The sequence below is a fragment of the Jaculus jaculus genome, chromosome 19 (assembly GCF_020740685.1).
Source record: "Jaculus jaculus isolate mJacJac1 chromosome 19, mJacJac1.mat.Y.cur, whole genome shotgun sequence".
Lineage (NCBI taxonomy): Eukaryota > Metazoa > Chordata > Mammalia > Rodentia > Dipodidae > Jaculus > Jaculus jaculus.
Window position 1 is genome coordinate 7,523,905 of NC_059120.1, and position 17,991 is coordinate 7,541,895.

The window sequence follows — 17,991 nt, forward strand, 5'->3', positions numbered from 1 at the left end:
GAGTACAGATATCTAACCAGGTATCTTAAAAAGGAATAAAGGTATTTTTGATAAGTCATCAATTCTTTACCCCATTCAATTAAAAACAATGAGTTCAAATAAAGCTCATACCTCAGGAAACTTTTGTACTTTACAAAACTTCACTCCATTCCTCAACCTAAGGATAAAAAAGAAAAAATCACTACCATATATTTAACTGTGCCACAAGTCTTTTAGAAAATGTCAAGAAAGAGGAGCTGGAAAGATGGCTTAGCGGTTAAGGCACATGCCTGCAAAACCAAAGGACCAAGGTTTGATTCCCCAATACCCACATAACGCCAGATGCACAGGGTGGCGCATGCATCTGGAATTGGTTTGCAGTGGCTAGAGGCCCTGGTACACTCTCTGTATGCCCTCCCCTTCAAACAAATTAAAACAAAAAAAAAAAAGACCCCGATACTACATAGTGAATTCCAGGTTACCCTGGGCTAGAGCAAGACCCTACCAAAAAAAAAAAAAAAAAAGTCAAGACAAAACTTATCTGAGTAGCCATGTGCCTTGTTGAGCTAAGTCACATATTTGCACACTAAATACTCCATAAGTGAAACAGTAGTTCTTTATTGTGAAAAAAATAAAGTTAACCCAAGATACCATTCTTAAAAATGTAGGGAGTTTGTGCAATGCTCCAATAAAAAATTTGAACATGGGCTGGAGAAATGGCTTAGCGGTTAAGCGCTTGCCTGTGAAGCCTAAGGACCCTGGTTCGAGGTTCGATTCTCCAGGACCCACATTAGCCAGATGCACAAGGGGGCGCACGCGTCTGGAGTTCGTTTGCAGTGGCTGGAGGCCCTGGCACACCCATCCTCTCCCTCTCTCTCTCTCTCTCTCTCTCTCTCTCTGCCTCTTTCTCTCTCTGTCTGTAGCTCTCAAATAAATAAAACAAAAAAAAAAATTTTTTTTTTAAATTTGAACATGGACTGGCGAGATGGCTTAGCAGTTAAAGTGCTTACCTGCAAAACCAAAGGACCCAGGTTCAATTCCCCAGTACCCATGTAAACCAGATGCACAAGGTGGCACAGGCATTTGGAGTTCATTTGCGCCACCACGTGTGGCTTACCCAAAGGTATTTTTAAAATTACTATAAAACAGAAAAGGGGAGCTGGAGCCGGGCATGGAGGTGCACGCCTTTAGTCCCAGCACTCAGGAGGCAGAAGTAGGAGGATCACTATGAGTTTAAGGCCACCCTGAGACTACACAGTGAATTCCAGGTCAGCCTGGACTATAGAATGAGACCCTACCTCGAAACCCCCCCCAAAATAAAAAGAAAAGGGGAGCTGGGCCAGGCAATGGTGGCACACACCTTTAATCCCAGCACCTTGGGAGAGGTAGGAGGATCACCAAGAGTTCAAGGCCACCTGAACTACATAGTGAATTATTCCAGGTCAGCCTGAACTAGAGAAAGACCTTATCTAGAAAAACCAAAGGGGAAAAAACAAAAAAAAGGAAAGAAAGAAAAGGGGAGTTGGTACATATAAACAAAACCAGGCTTCACTGTCTTATTCTCCTTAAAAAATAACAAGTAATACCAAAGTTACTGAAACTTTCTGAATACAGCATATTTGTCCCTTTCATGTCTGTTAAACAAGTAATGTAGAAGACAGTGCAAAGTCATTTTCATTTCCTGTCTCAAAATGTATGTTTTTTAACCTCTTACATTTAGCCCATTTACCCCAAACAAGTTTAAAAAAAAAAATGCCAATCTCTGTACTACTACTGTTTGTGCCCAGCTGAAGTAACCAAGAAAAATAGGAATATGAAATAAAAAGCACAGCCAAGGTCACTCACTTTTTGCATTTTTCACAACTGTACATGTTGTCACCTGCAAACAGAGCAGCTCTAGTCATTCACCTCACACAGGCAGTAAACTGTTCTCTCTTGGTTCTGCAATTCTTTAGCTGGCCCACTGCTGACCGCACAGCACTGGGAGACAGGGGACACCGTGACTCAAGCAGCATTCATCTCATCTAGTCACTAGACAGGTGAACAGGGAGAACCCTTCACTGGCATAAATGAGGACTTCAAAGACAGCTCAAGATATAGTTTCAGGCACGCATGGTGGTGCACCCCTTTAATCCCAGCACTCGGGAGGCAGAGGTAGGAGGATTGCCAAGAGTTCAAGGCCACCCTGAGACTACATAGTGAATTCCAGGTCAGCCTGAGCTAGAGTGAGACCCTACCTTGGAAAACCAAAAAAAAAAAAAAAAAAAAAGATGTATTTTCAGTTTGTTTGGGTGTTTTGAGGTAGAGTCTCACTTTACAGCCCAAACTGGCTTTGAACTCCCTGCAATCTTACCTTAAGGGCATAATCCACCACACCCAGCACCAGATACATCTTAAATCCATTAGTTTGTTTATTTTCCCCTCTTTGAATCCCAAAACAGATTCAAGGCTATCATGTGACATTGTGGGAATCTATATAGACTCCTTCATGAGACTCCACTGATGTGGATTCAGCACTACGGCCCTGAGCAGGCGCTCCCTCGGCTGCACTGACACTCAGCGATAGGTTCATCTACAACACTCACAAAGAAGATGGCGTTTCTTACCTTTTAGTTCATCTCTGGCGAAGAAGGCAGCAAGACAATCTTGCAAGGTTACTACTGGACCCCAAAACCAGCTAGGGACACATGAGACAACAAACCTGAAACGTCATTACAGAAAGAAAAACAAGTGTTCTGTCTGTACAGCAGACAGAGCGGTGACAGCAGTACGTGACCACGAACGCCCCGTACCTCTTCACATACTCCATGAAGAAGGCGATCCACCCCTGCGGAGCATAGGCCTCGCCACATGGTCCTGCCTTCACTATAGAAGTCGGGTGACTGGACGAGTGCAGCTTAGCAAGGTCTTCCTTGCCAGGAATCGGCAAGGACAGATCTTGAAAGGTCTCGAGGGTTACAGACACCTAAAATTGGTTTTGGTTTAAAAGTGGCATGAAAATAAGCCAGCACAGATATTTACAAGGTTATATTTTCCCAAAGATCAAAGCAAGCTCTAATAACAGAAACAAAAGCAAAAAACAAACTACCTTTACAACGGACCTTGACACTATTCAGAGAATTAACAATGGGGACATGTCTTGAGGAACGCATTGTTTCTCAGGGAGCACACCTCCAAACTAAGATCCTAGGACATCTGAGGGGACTCGCTCTGACTGCACCACCACCATATGCACTCTGCCCTTGACCAGAGGGTCACACCGCCCATGACTTCAAATAAAAACATTCCCAGGTATCAACCTCTTTAAAATGATCTAAGGACAATTTACTTACATGTGATTTAACACTGTAATGCAATAATAAAAAACTTAGTTCTCATTTATTTCTGAAAAATTACTTCATACTGCTGGGCATGGTGGTGCACGCCTTAAATCCCAGCACTTGGGAAGCAGAAGTAGAAGGATCACCATGAGTTCAAGGCCACCCTGAGAGTACATAGAGAATTCCAGGTCAGCCTGAGCTAGAATAAGACCCGACCTCAAAAAAAAAAAAAAAAAAAAAATTACTTCATACTCATTATTGCTGTAAAGTAAAACCATTAAGAAAATCTGCCTGGCACAGGGGCACACACCAGCCTGAGACTAAAAAGTGAATTCCAGGCCAGCCTGGGCTACAGCAAGACCTATTTTGAGGAAAACAAAAAGACAAAAAAAAAAAAGAAAAGAAAATCTAAGAGACTTTGAAGGATTTAAGTATAATTCAACAAATCTTGAAGATGACTCTAATTTAACCCCTTGTTATCATCTACAAATGTGACATTACCTTTACGATCACAGCCCTTCTCTCAATAAGACTGACAAGCCACCAGTAGGAAGCACATGTGAGAAATACATTTACTTCCCTTTGCTTGTGATTAGCAACTTTCCTGGCATACTAATTTCATCAGCCTTGCAGGAATACACATGTGTTAGTAATTCCTGTTGCTGAGCAACTTCTCACCTTTGTATGTAATCAAAACAGGTAAGAAGTCTGTATCGCGCTAGTGTAGGCTGGCCACGATGTGTCAACAGCCATCCTTTAAAAAGACACTGCTACTGCTTCCAGAAAAGTCAAGTCTCCTTCCTGAATCAAGTACAACTGACATGAATGAAAGAAATGCCAAGAAGAGCAGTAGTAGCAATAAGCAGTAATTTGACTTTATTCCTTTTCCGATTTTAGAAAGACGTCATTTAGCAGACATCTTCCTCTTGTGATAGCTCCGCGTACTCACCCTATCGCACGTCAGACACTGCACTGAACTGACGATCGTGCCGTCAAAGATGTCAGAAATCACACTTCTGTATTTCTTGTGCTGCTTTTTTCTTTTCGGAGATGCAGACTGAGCTAAAATTAAGAAATGAATATAAGCATTAAAAGTAATTATTTCCTGGGCTGGAGAGATGGCTTAGCGGTTAAGTGCTTGCCTGTGAAGCCTAAGGACCCCGGTTCAAGGCTCGGTTCCCCAGGTCCCACGTTAGCCAGATGCACAAGGGGGCGCACGCGTCTGGAGTTCGTTTGCAGAGGCTGGAAGCCCTGGTGCGCCCATTCTCTCTCTCTCCCTCTGTCTGTCTTTCTCTCTGTGTCTGTTGCTCTCAAATAAGTAAATAAATAAATAAATAAAAACTACTTAAAAATAATTATTTCCTGCCGGGCGTGGTGGCGCACGCCTTTAATCCCAGCACTCGGGAGGCAGAGGTAGGAGGATTGTCGTTGAGTTCGAGGCCACCCTGAGGCTCCATAGTGAATTCCAGGTCAGCCTGGGCTAGAGTGAGACCCTACCTCGAAAAACCAAAATAAATAAATAAATAAATAAATAAATAAATAATAATTATTTCCTTTTTTATATTATATTATATATATTATATTCCTTTTTGTACGTGTGTGTGTGTTCACACACGTATGGGATCATGTGCATGCATGCACATGTGTAAGATTCTTCAGTTGCTCTCCAACTTATTCTCTTGCTAAACCTAGAACTCCGATTCTCCTAGATTGGCTAGTTAATGAACCCCCAAGGATTCCCTACCACCACCTCCCAGCACTGGACATCAAGTCCTGCCATTTAGTAGTGGGGACTGGAAATCATACAAAAGTCCTCCTGACTGCATGGCAAGCACTTTACTCAATGAACCATGTCCCCAGCTCTCGGGAAGCTATTTCTGTTTTGTTATATCTGGGTTTTAGGAGACAGTCTCATGTAGTCCAGGCTGGCCTTGAGAACTCACTGTACAGTCAATATTGCTTTGATCTCCAGATCCTCTCACCACCACCTCCTAAATGCTGGGATTAGAGATGTGCTCCACTATTCCCAGCTTTTAAATCTTTTTTTTTTTTTAATTTATTTATTTATTTATTTGAGAGCGACAGACACAGAGAGAAAGACAGATAGAGGGAGAGAGAGAGAATGGGCGCGCCAGGGCTTCCAGCCACTGCAAACGAACTCCAGATGCGTGCGCCCCCTTGTGCATCTGGCTAACGTGGGACCTGGGGAACCAAGCCTCGAACCGGGGTCCTTAGGCTTCACAGGCAAGCGCTTAACCACTAAGCCATCTCTCCAGCCCTAAATCTTTTTTATTTATTATTTTAGTTTATTATTTGAGAGACAGAGAGAGAAAATCGACACACAAGGGCCTCTAGTCACTGTGTACCTAGCTTACATGGGTCCTGGGGAACTGAACCTGAGACCTTTGGCTTTGAAGGCTAAGCCATCTCTCCAGCCTTTCAATTTTTATTTCTTTTTTGAGAGAGAAATCGAGATAAGACAATGGGCGCACCAGGACTTCCGGCCATTGCAAACTAACTCCAGATGCATGCACCACCTTGTACATCTGCCTTATGCGGGTTCTGGGGAATCGAACCAAGGTCTTTTGGCTTTGCAGGCAAGCACCTTGACTGCTAAGCCATTTCTCCAGCCCCTCAATTTCTGTTGTCATTGTTGTTTGGTTTTGGTTTTTTGAGGTAGGATCTTGCTCTACCCCAGGCTGACCTGGAATTTACTATATAGTTTCAGGGTGACCTTGAACTCAAAGCAGTTGGCCTACCTCTGCCTGCCAAGTGCTAGGGTTAAAGGCGTGAGCCACCACAAGGGCCTGAATCTTTTCTTTTCTTTTCTTTTCGCATGCAGGTGTGCGTTTGTCCTCCATCCACTGCAAATGAAAGCCAGACAAATACACCATGTTTTGGATCCAGCTTTCTGTGGATCCTGGTAAATGCAACCTCAGTAAATAGCCTTTGCAGGTAAGGATCTTGAGCAGCTCAGCGATCTTCACAGCTCTCTGTCATCTTTTCTTTGTTGTTGGTTTTTCAAGGCAGGGTCTCACTCTAGCCCAGGCTGACCTGGAATTCACTATGGAGTCTCAGGGTGGCCTTGAAAACTCTGCGACCTGCTACCTCTGCCTCCCGAGTGCTGGGATTAACAGTGTACAGCACCATACCTGGCCCTCTGTAATCTTTTAACAGTAAAAGTTATTATGCTATAGAAAAATATTCAAGATACCTTTCAAGACCATGACTTTAAAATAGGTAAACCAATTAGATAAGGCTCAAGAGAGCCTTAATTTTAATGTATATATTAGAAAGACAGAGAGAGAATGGGCAGCAGGGCCTCCAGCCACTGCACACAAACTCCAGTCGCATGCACCCCCTTGTGCATCTGGCTTATGTGGGTCCTGGGCAAGTGAACCACTGTCCTTAGATTCAGCAGAGGAGCGCCTTAACGGCTAAGCCATCTCTTCAGCCATCAAAAGCTGCTTTTAAAGTATGATTTCTGGCCACCCTAAATGTACATATGGTAAAACTTTTTGTTTTGTTTTTTGAGGTAGAGTATCACTCTAGTCCAGGCTGACCTGGAAGGCATTATGTAATCTCAAGGTGTCCTTGAACTTGATCCTCCTAGCTCTGCCTCTCCAGTGTGGAATTAAAGGCATGCACCACCATGCCTGGCTCTTTTATATATATAATATATATAATATTGTATTATATTTTATATATATAATTATATATTATTTATAATTGTATGTTTATAACATAATATATACCATATGTTATATATAATTTTAATGATATTATTACTATAATATATATTATATATTAGATAATATAATGACATATATAACATTTTTTAAATTATTTATTTATTCATTTATTTATTTTGGTTTTTCAAGGTAGGGTTTCACTAGAGCCCAGGCTGACCTAGAACTCACTATGTAGTCTCAGAGTGGCCTCAAACTCATGGTGATCCTCCTAACTCTGCCTCCCAAGTGCTGGGATTAAAGGCATGCACCACCATGCTCAGCAATAATTTTTTTTTTTTATTAGAGAGAGAAAGAAAATGGGTGTGCCACTGTAAAGAAACTCGCAATACGTGTGCCACCATGTGCATCTGGTTTATGTGGGTTCTGAGGAGTTGAACTTGGGTCTTTAGACTTCACAGGCAAATGCCTTAACCACTAAGCCATCTCTTCAGTCTGGTAATTTTTTTTTTAATTCTGTACTAAGCTGGTGGTGGCACACGCCTTTAATCACAGCACTCCAGGGGCAAAGGTAGGAGGACTGCCATGAGTTCAAGACCACCCTGAGATTACACAGAGAATTCCAAGTCAGCCTGAGCTAGAGAGAAACCCTGCCTCCAAAAACAAAACAAAACAAAATTCTGAATTAGTCTGGCATAGTGGTACATGCCTTTAATCCCAGCACTCAAGGGCAGAGGTAGGAGGATCACCATGAGTTCAAGGCCACCCTGAGACTACATACTGAATTCCATGTCAGCCTGGGCTAGAGTGAGGCCCTACCACACAAAAAAAGAATCTGAATTAGCACATGTGGTGGTTTGAATAGAATAGATGGCCCCCAATATATGCAGTTCTTTATTGTTTGTAGTTTGCATCTGCAGCCACCTGTCTGGACACAGTGTCACTGGGTGGATCTTAAGGCATGGTGGTGGGTTTCAGATTTCAATCTAAAGATATGCAAAGTGTGCCTAGCTGGAGTTCCTGAAGTGTGCTATGGCTTTTGACCTTTAGGCTTGTACTGCTCTCTCTCTGCATGGGCCTGTGAAGGCAGGCCAGCTTCTTCTGCCATTTATGGAACTTCCCCTGGATCTGTAGGCTTCAATAAATATCCCTTCCTCCATAACTGTGCCTAGTCTGGAAGTTCATCTCAGTGAACCTGAAGCTGTCTGCTACAGCACAATATTTTAGTCATTTGCTCTATATAAAAATATGAGCCAGGGGCTGGAGAGATGGCTTAGCAGTTAAGCACTTGCCTGCGAAGCCTATGGACCCCGGTTTCAAGGCTCGATTCCCCAGGACCCACTTAAGCCAGATACACAAGGTAGTACATGCATCTGGAGTTCATTTGCAGTGTGGCTGGAGGCCCTGGCGTGCTCATTCTTTCTGTCTGCCTCTTTCTCTCTCTATCGCTCTCAAATAAGTAAATAATTTTTTTTTTTAAATATGAGCCAGGAAACAGCAATACCTAAAGAAGAGAGAGCCGACTGACTGCTACCATAAGATAGGTCACCTCCACCTCATGCGCCTGGGCCCAGAAGTCACCCAGAAGGTGGCAACACAAATGCTGCTCTAGGGCCTGAAAACCAGTTCCAGGGATGTGGTGGTAGACCCTGTGGTCACTCAAACCTCATCAAAACACAGACCCAAGCCAGGCGTGGTGGTGCGGGCCTTTACTCCCAGCCCTCAGGAGGCAGAGGTAGGAGAGGAGAGCGCCATGAGTTCAAGGCCACCCTGAGATAGTGAATTCCAGGTCAGCCTGGGCTAGAGTGAGATCCTACCTCAAAAAAAAAAAAAGAAAAAAGAAAAGAAAAGAAAGAAAGAAACCACAGATCCAGAGGCTACAGAGAAAGCAACACTAAATCAGATCCCTAAGGAAACAAAGTGTTCACAAAAGCAGGCATGCAGCTGACTCCCAAGTGAAAACATCTGCTCAAAGAACCTGCATACTGTAGGATGTCATTTTTGGTGCTCTGGGAAAAGGCAAATCAGCAGAACCAGGATTGGTACCAGCATGGCAGGCAGCAGGGGAGGAGGACTGTCTGATTCTAAGAGACACGAGAGGAAATCCACGAGGCGCTACCGCTGCTGTGTACTGCTTAGGACAACATCTATGCACACGATAAAACCCAGAGAACTGTTCTGAAAGTGAACTCACGAGCTGGGACAATGCTAAGAGGCTACAGACGTTTGCTTGTATGTCATGCCAGCCCAGGTTCAATCCCCAAAGCCAACCACACAAGATGAACACACAAAGAGTGGGGCGAGTGTCTGGTGTTCAAGTGCAGAGGCAAGAGGCCCCCGTGATCACACACACACACACACACAAGCATGCGTGTGCACACAAAGTGACAAAATTTTCGCCAATTGTGGTGGCACACGCCTTTAATCCCAGCACTTGGGAGGCAGAGGTAGGAGGATCACTGTGAGTTCAAAGTCAGCCTGGATTAGTGTGAGACCTACCAAAAATGAAACAAAATAAAAATTTAAAAAGTGAAAAGTAAAATTTTAAAAGTAGAGTACCACAGGTCAAAAAAATTCTAATCACAGTTGTGTAATTCTGCTATCAATTTAAGAGATCAAATACTTCATACACTTTAAATGATCAAATATCAAAATTAGCAGTTTAAGGATTCAAAACAAAAAATTGTACATAAAGGGATCTTTTACCTTTTTTGTGTGGGGGTACTAATCCTGGCCACAAATTGCCTGATTTAGGAGGGCTTGCTGATAAACGTGGATTAACACCTTCATTTGATGGAAGGATCTGTGGTGTAGACAGGTCATTCAAATGGACATCAGTGATATATTCTGCAATATTTAAATTATTATTATTACCTTGAAGTAAAATTACTAAGTAAAGCTGCTAAATAAAGTAATTCCAATAATAGATTTTTGTTTTGTTTTAGTTTTGGCTTTTTTTGGGGGGGGAGGGGTTTTTCAAGGTAGGGTCTCACTCTAGCCCAGGCTGACCTGGAATTCACTACAGCATCTCAGGATGACCTCGAACTCATGGCGATCCTCCTACCTCTGCCTCCCAAGTGCTGGGATTAAAGGCGTGCGCCACCACGCCCAGCCAGTTTTGGCTTTTAAGGTAGGGTTTCGCTCTAGCCCAGGTTGACCTGGAATTCACTATGGAGTCTTAGCAAACTCAAGGTGATCCTCCTACCTCTACCTCCTGAGTGCTGGGATTAAAAGCATGCGCCACCACACCCAGCAATGTAGACAATAATGTTAAGTAATGTAAAGGGTCTCTAGTTGGCTGTTCTGAAGATAGTACATGCTAACCAGTATCAGAAACAACAAGGTGCTTGCTTAGCAAAATAACAGGCTTTTCCACCTAGGAATACAATTAATGTTCACAATTTGTCACTGTTATAGGCAGTTCAGGAAATGAGTAGTGGAAATATATGGTACAAATTAAGTGCTTTTAAAAATCCATCCTGGGTTGGAGAGATGGATTAGCAGTTAAGGCGCTTGCCTACAAAGCCTAAGGATCCAGGTTCAATTCTCCAGTTCCCACAAAAGCCAGATACACAAGGTGGCACATGCATCTGGAGTTTGCTAGCAGTGACCAGAGGCCCTGGTGCACCCATTCTCTCTCTGTCTCTCTCACATAAATAAATAAATAAGAATACTTATTTTGGGGGAAAAAAAATCCATCCAGAGGGCTGGAAAGATGACTTTGAGGTTAAGGCAGTTGCCTGCAAAGCCAAAGGGCCCCGGGTTTGCTTATCCAGGACCCAAGTTAGGTCGGAAGCACAAGGGGGCACAAGTGTCTGAAGTGCAATGGCTGAAGGGCCTGGTACACCCATTCTCTCTCTATCTGCCTCTTTTTCTCTCTCTCAAATAAATAATTTTAATGCAAACGATATAAAAGGATGCACTAGGGCTAGAGAAGATGGCTTAGCGGTTAAGGCGCATGATTGCCAAGCCAAAAGAGCCAGGTTCAATCCCCTAAGAGCCATGTAAGCCAGATGTACAAGGTGGAACATGCATGTGGAGTTCGTTTGTAGTGGGCCAAAGGCCCTGGCATGCCTGTTCTCTCTATATATCTACCTACCTATCTCTCTTTCTCTCTCTCTCTCAAGTAAAAAATTTTTTAAAAGGATGCACTTTTACAAAAAGATAAATTGTCACTGGGTTTAATAGTATATGCCTTTGATTACAGCACTTGGGAGGCACAGGTATGAGGATTGTTGTGAATTAGAGGGTAGCCTGGTACTACAGTTTCAGGTCAGCTGGGCTAGTGGTTAAACATACCTCAAAAAAAAAGAAAAGAAAAAAAAAAAGTTAGCCTGAACCAGAGTGAGACCCTACCTCGAAAAAAAAAAAAAAAAGTCATATAATCTGTAATTCAACAATATTCAGCAATGGAAAAGAATAAACTTTAAAAAAAAAAAACTCCACCCAAAGCTGGGGGTGGTGATGCACACTGTTAATCCCAGAACTCGGGAGTCAGAGGTAAGAGAGTCACTGTTTGAAGCCACCCTGGCAGACACCACATAGTGAATTCCAGGTCTGCCTGGGCTATAAAGTGAGATCCTACCTTGAAAAACCAAACAAATAAATACACCCAGAAGTCTCAAGAAAATTTTGTTTTTGAAGACTGGGTCTCGTGTAGCGAATGCTGACCTCAGACTCCCTGCGCTGCGCAGGGTGACTCCCCACGTCCCCAGACCCTCCACTCCGCCTCCCAGCGAACAGCGCTCACTGCTACACCCCTTCCCTCACATTTGAAAACCTTTTTGTTGTTGTTTTTGTTTTGTTTTGTTTTGTTTTTGAGGTAGGGTCTCACTCTAGCCCAGGCTGACCTGGAATTCACTATGGAGTCTCAGGGTGGCCTTGAACTCAAGGTGATCCTCCTACCTCTGCCTCCCAAGTGCTGGGATTAAAGGTGTGCGCCACCACGCCCAGCTAAAACCTTTTTTTTTTTATTTTTATTTTTTTTGCAGTAACAGGGAGGGAACCTAAAACCACTAGGATGCTAGGCAAGCATTCTGCTAATGAGTTATTCTTCAGTTCCAGGAAGTTTCTAAGGTAATAAAAAAGTTTATTGTCAGGCTGGAGAGATGGCTTAGCGGTTAAGCGCTTGCCTGTGAAGCCTAAGGACCCCGGTTCGAGGCTCGGTTCCCCAGCTCCCACGTTAGCCAGATGCACAAGGGGGCGCACGCATCTGGAGTTCGTTTGCAGAGGCTGGAAGCCCTGGCGCGCCCATTCTCTCTCTCTCTCTCCCTCTATCTGTCTTTCTCTCTGTGTCTGTCGCTCTCAAATAAATAAATAAATAATTTAAAAAATAAAAATAAAAAAAAAAGTTTATTGTCCCAGACTAACATAGTTATTAAAATCAAACATGACATTCAGGCACAAAATAATCATGATTTTTTTTTTTTTACTATAATAAAGAGACATGCCTCTTAGGGTAAAAAAATAAAATTAAATTAAAAAAAACCTTTTAGAAGCCCAGCATGGTGGTACACATCTTTAATCCCAGCACTTGAGAGGCAGAAGTAGGAGGATTGCATTACTGTGTAAACCACAGGCATCCTAAGGCCAAGGAAATACTCTTCTGCATGAAGGAACTGTGGCTTCCTTCAACCAGTTGAATTGTACAGTGGAGTATTTCAGTAATTATAGTGATAAAACACTGTTAGTTCTTAATGACCATTGAAGGCCACAGAATTTGAATCTCCATGTACAGACTTTAGACAACTCAATACCACCAAGATAAACCCTCTTCAAGAGATAAATGTAGCTGAGCATGGTAGTACATTCCTTTAATCCCAGTACTCAAGAGGCAGAAGTAGAAGGATCACAATGAGTTCAAGACCACCCTGAGACTATATGATAAATTCAAGTTAGCCTGGGATAGAGGGAGACTCTATACTAAAAAACCACAAAAGAGAGAGAGAGAAATGTAATGTGCACAACAATTTAACTGTTATCTTTCATTTGACTGCCTGCTCATTTCTCAAAGGAACAGTGACAAATTTAGCATGGCATAATGTATCACAACAGGGTTCATTCACATATTTGATGTGACTCTAGTGACAGTCATCACAAGCAAATAGCATATGATTAGAAAATTAGAATTTGCTCAGATATGATGGCGCACGCCTTTAATCCCAGCACTGGCAGGCAGAGGTATGAGAACTGCCGTGAGTTCGAGGCCACCATGAGAATACAGAGTGAATTCCAGGTCAGCATGGGCTAGAGTGAGACCCAGTATCAAAAAAAAGGAAGAAAATTATAATTTGGATTATTTTGCTTTCCATCAGGATGTCAACAGAATTTGCTTGAAATAAAAGGGGAAATTCCAAGGAGGCTAATGTCCTAGACTGTACGAAATATTAAGTATTCTGATGAATATTTGGTCAGAAGGAGGACCTTATCTTCAGTTCTAAAACGTATAAGTTTAGCTCAACATCCCTTGCAAAGAGCACTAAGCTCAAAGGCTATCCATTAACAACCAGAAGTAGCGAGGAGCTAAGCACTCGCTGTGTGCAAGTGAAACACTATCATGTTCACGACAGAATCATGCGATTGTCACCTGACGCTCTGCCGTGTATTTGAACTTTGACGGTTTCCTGGCTGTTCGAGTCCACTGTGTCAGACGCCGTGTCTCTATCTTTATCTCGCTCCCCTTCACAGTTTGCCTTATTCATCTTATTGCACATCTTCTCCTTCTGCCAATCTTTTGACATTTCTGAGCTGTTCTCATCATCCTGAATTAACATTGCTGTTTCGTTGTTCTCTTCAGAAAAGCCTCTGGAGCTGGTCTCGTTTTCCGCTTTTTCACTGCTGCTACAGGACTCACAAGACTGGAAATCCACATCCGACTGGCTCCTGTCTTCCTCCCCCGTCTCCTCGGGCGTGATCGTCTGAGGGTCCTCCTCCGTCTCCATGACCTGCTCTTTTAGCTCTTCATGAAGCAGGTCCATTAAGCAGCGGAGGAATTCCTGGGCGTCCTAGCACAGCAACAGAGTCGTGTTACCACTCTAGGGAACAAACACGTAAGAACAAAATGGGGTACATAGGGCGTGCTTATCAAATAATTTGTGTACAGTGTTACACTGAAGAAATACCAATTTGTAGCACATACAACCCCACAGGGACAAGACTCAATAGATTCTAGACAGATGCAAATAAAACCAGTTTGTACTAAACTGAAGATGATCTGGATGTCAGCTTTTACTACAGCTAGTAATAAGCTGCAATGATGGGCAAGAGAAAAATAAATAATGATTTGCCTCATGTGACAATCAGAATTCAGCAATATGTTCTAAAATCAAGTATGTTTCTCTTAAGGCAGAGTTTTTCCTACCTATGTTCTGTATCTCAAAGAAATACCCTTTATCTACCTTCAGAATTTATTGAAAATACAAATTCCTGGGCCTCAAATCATAGTACCGTATGATAATCTTTTTAGATCCAGGACTTTGTATGGGAAGTTAATAGGGAATAGGCAATGGTTAGAGAAACAGAAATGTGTGAGGACCAGTTACTACAGAAAACTACAGAAATGAACACTGCCACGTGATACCAACCCGAAACAAGACAGGTCAGTGCAATGGGAAAGAAAGCCCGCGGCCTGCGGGAGGTGTGCAGCGGTGGTGGAGCGCTCGCCTCTCGTGCACATGTGAGATGAGGGTGTAATGACAGGTGGGTGCATGGACAGGTGGGTGGGTGCATGGACAGGTGGGATGGATGGATGATGGGTAAATAGGTCAGTGGTTAGACGGATGGGTGAATGAGCGGATGGACAGATAAATGGGTGGGCAGAAGGGTGGGCAGGTGGATAGGTGAATGAGTGGATGGATGAATGGGTGCATGGGTGGGGGGACGGGCAAACACTTAGGAAGTGGAAAAAGGAACATCAGAAGTTCAAGGTCACCCTCAGCTACATAACGAGCTCAAGACAGGCCTGGGTTGCATAAGAATCTGAAACAACAACAAGAATAAAGACACAAAGAAGTAAAAAGTGTAAAAGATTACTGGACAAATGAAAAGGTCTAACAGCATTTTCTAAACTTATTAAACATTATTAAAGCAACAACTAACCTGCTGAGAATACCCTCGAAATGTTGGATTTACAGTTTTAATTCCTTGAAATAGATTAGTAGGCACAACAGACCCTGGCCTGAAAAAGAAGCATTTTAAATAGAAATTTTTGTAATTTTAATTTTTTAGATTTGCATTTTAAATGACATTTCCTTACTCTCCTCTCCCAAGAAATGATCATACTACACATCACGACTATCAGAAGTGCAACTTCATGTAGTATTTGAAAACAAAATTACCGTATTACAACATCATTACCATATTAGATTAATGTGGTCAGAGTGTGGGTGACAATCACAACACTCCTGTGGTCAATCATTAAACCCATGTAGTCTAACTATCAGTGTGACAATCACAGCCCCCATGGTCTGAGGGTGAGTGAGGTAATAACACTCCTGTAGTTGAGTATGCCAGTCACAATGCCCCTCTGTCTGAGGGTAGATGAGAAGCCTTTCCGGCCTTCCTATTTCAGGCCCACAGGCCCAGCACTGCCACAGCTTACCATCAGTCTAGAGACATCTAGAAGATTCTTTCACTTGCATATTCAGTTTCAAAGGTCAACTAAAGCTTAGATATATCCCAAATCTCTCTTCTACTTTTTGTCAACCCTATAAATAGATATACGTTCTTTTTTTTTCTTTTTATTTTTTGAGGTAGGGTCTCGCTCTAACCCAGGCTTTCCTGTAATTCACTCTGTAGTTTCAGACTGTACTTGAACTCACTGTGATCCTACCTCTGTCTCCGAAATGCTGGGATTAAAAGCATGTAACACCACACCAGCTCTATTTGTATTTTTGATATTCACTTTAAAACAGAAAATAGCAAGCCAGGTGTGGTAGCACACATCTTTAATCCCAGCACTCAGGAGGCAGAATTAAGAGGACCGCCGTGAGTGCAGGGCCAGCATAGGACTACAGAGTGAGTTTTAGGTAAGCCTGGGCTAGAGAGAGACCCTACCTCTAAAATAAGAAATTTAAAAGAAAAAAAAAAACCTGGGAGGCTGGAGAGATGGCTTAGGGGTTAAGCCCTTGCCTGTGAAGCCTCAGGACCCCAGTTTGAGGCTCGATTTCCCAGGACCCACATAAACCAGGTGCACAAGGTGGTACATGCATCTGGAGTTTGCCTGCGGTGGCTGGAGGCCCTGGCGCTCCCATTCTCTATCTATCTGCCTCTTTCTCTCTCTGTCACACACTTTTTTTTTTTTTTAAACCTGAGACTACATACTGAATTCTAGGTCATCCTGGGCTAGAGGAAACCCTACCTTGAAAAACCAAATAAATAAATAAATAACATAAATGACAGCAAGGCAGACATGGTGGTGTTCACCGTTAGTCCCAGCACTCAGGAGGCAGATTCAGATGATCACTGTGAGTTCAAGGAGGATGTGGGGCTACAGTGAGCTCCAGATCAGCCTGAGCTAGAGTGAAACCCTGCCTCTAAAAACTAAAACGATGTAAGTAAATAAATAAAACAAGATACAATAATAATAGCCTGAGATGGTGGCTCATGCCTTTGATCCCAGCACTCGAAAGACAAAGGTAGGAGGATCGCTGTGAGTTCAAGACCAGCCTGAGACTACATAATGAATTCCAGGTCAGCCTGGGATGGAGTGAGACACTACCTCAGAAAAACAAAAGATAAAAATAAGCCAGGCATGCTAGCATAGGCCTTTAATCAGAGCACTTGAGGCAGAGGTAGAAAGAGCACCCTGAGTTCAAGGCCACCCTGAGACCACACAGTGAATTCCAGGTCACCCAAGGCTAGAGTGAGACCCCACCTTGAAAAAATAAAAATCCGGGTATGTTTGTGCACACCTTTCATCCCAGCACTCTGGGAGGCAGAGGTAGGAGGACCTGTGAGATCAAGGCCACCCTGAGATTAAGTTGTGAATTCCAGGTTAGCCTGGGCAAGAATGAGACCTAAGCTTGAAAAACAAATAAATAAATAAATAAAAACAAAGGTAGACTTATTTAGTGCTTACCTGTTTTTGTGCCACAATTCTGTCATTAGTTTGAGGTAACTTTTACAAATTGCTGGCTTCTTATCTGTTCTGGCTAGTCCTCCACAGTCAAGAAAGAATTGGGTCAGAGGTGGGCTAATTTAAAAAAGAAAAATGTCAGACTGGAAGCAAAGCTTAATTCTAATGAGTTTATAGTTTTTCAATGAATTAGCAACATGCGTATCCCTCAGAGATGTCTTTGCTTACTTTTTTTTTTTTTTTTTTGGTTTATCGAGGTAGGGTCTCCCTCTAGCCCAGGCTGACCTGGAATTCACTATGGAGTCTCAGGGTGGCCTCGAAATCATGGCAATCCTCCTACCTCTGACTCCCAAATGCTGGGATTAAAGGCGTGCACCACCACGCCCGGCATCTTTGCTTTCTTTCACAGTTTCATTCCTTCAGACCCTTAAGAAGCTCAACAAGCAAACCGCCCTGCAGCTTCAGAGCCTCCAGACCAGAGCCCCCGCCCTCAGTGAGGAGCATGAGTCACAGCTGACCAGAGAGCCCTCTAATTGGTTTCTCTTTTTTAGAAAGTGCTTTGCAGGGCTGGAGACACTCAGCCGTGAATGTGCTTCCTGAACAAGAACGAGCCCTGGTGGGCTGAGAAGGGCCATGTTCAAATCTCCAGAACTGGGTCAGTAGCTGGGCGGAACCAAGCATATCTGAAAGGTGCGTCCAGTGGAGAGCAGACAGAAGAGAACTGCTGGGTCTCGCACACAGCTGGCTCTGGGATTAGTAAGAGATCTTTGCAAGGAAAAGCAGGAGGGGAGGGAAGAAGGGAGACATTCAATGCTGTCCTTCAGCCACCACAGGCAAGCCCACAGGGCACATATACAATTCCCCCACATACCACATCACACAGCACACACACACACACACACACACAATAAGAGGCTCACAACCAGCA

At 43.2% G+C, this 17,991-nt stretch overlaps 1 protein-coding gene across 3 annotated transcripts in view; it reads right to left on the reverse strand.

The window, feature by feature from the left end:
• Usp33 (ubiquitin specific peptidase 33) overlaps positions 1-17,991 on the reverse strand; it is a 67,851-nt gene that overhangs the window by 17,581 nt on the left and 32,279 nt on the right. For 2 of the 3 annotated variants that reach the window (XM_045137931.1, XM_045137934.1), the window contains 9 exons: positions 17,067-17,180; positions 15,086-15,164; positions 13,575-13,992; positions 9,695-9,835; positions 4,249-4,361; positions 2,772-2,944; positions 2,586-2,680; positions 1,825-1,858; positions 112-157 (listed from right to left, as the gene is read on the reverse strand). In XM_045137931.1, the coding sequence (XP_044993866.1) occupies positions 112-157; positions 1,825-1,858; positions 2,586-2,680; positions 2,772-2,944; positions 4,249-4,361; positions 9,695-9,835; positions 13,575-13,992; positions 15,086-15,164; positions 17,067-17,180 (1,213 nt within the window). The remainder of the gene's footprint in view (positions 1-111; positions 158-1,824; positions 1,859-2,585; positions 2,681-2,771; positions 2,945-4,248; positions 4,362-9,694; positions 9,836-13,574; positions 13,993-15,085; positions 15,165-17,066; positions 17,181-17,991) is intronic. The other variant, XM_045137932.1, reaches the window with a different exon arrangement.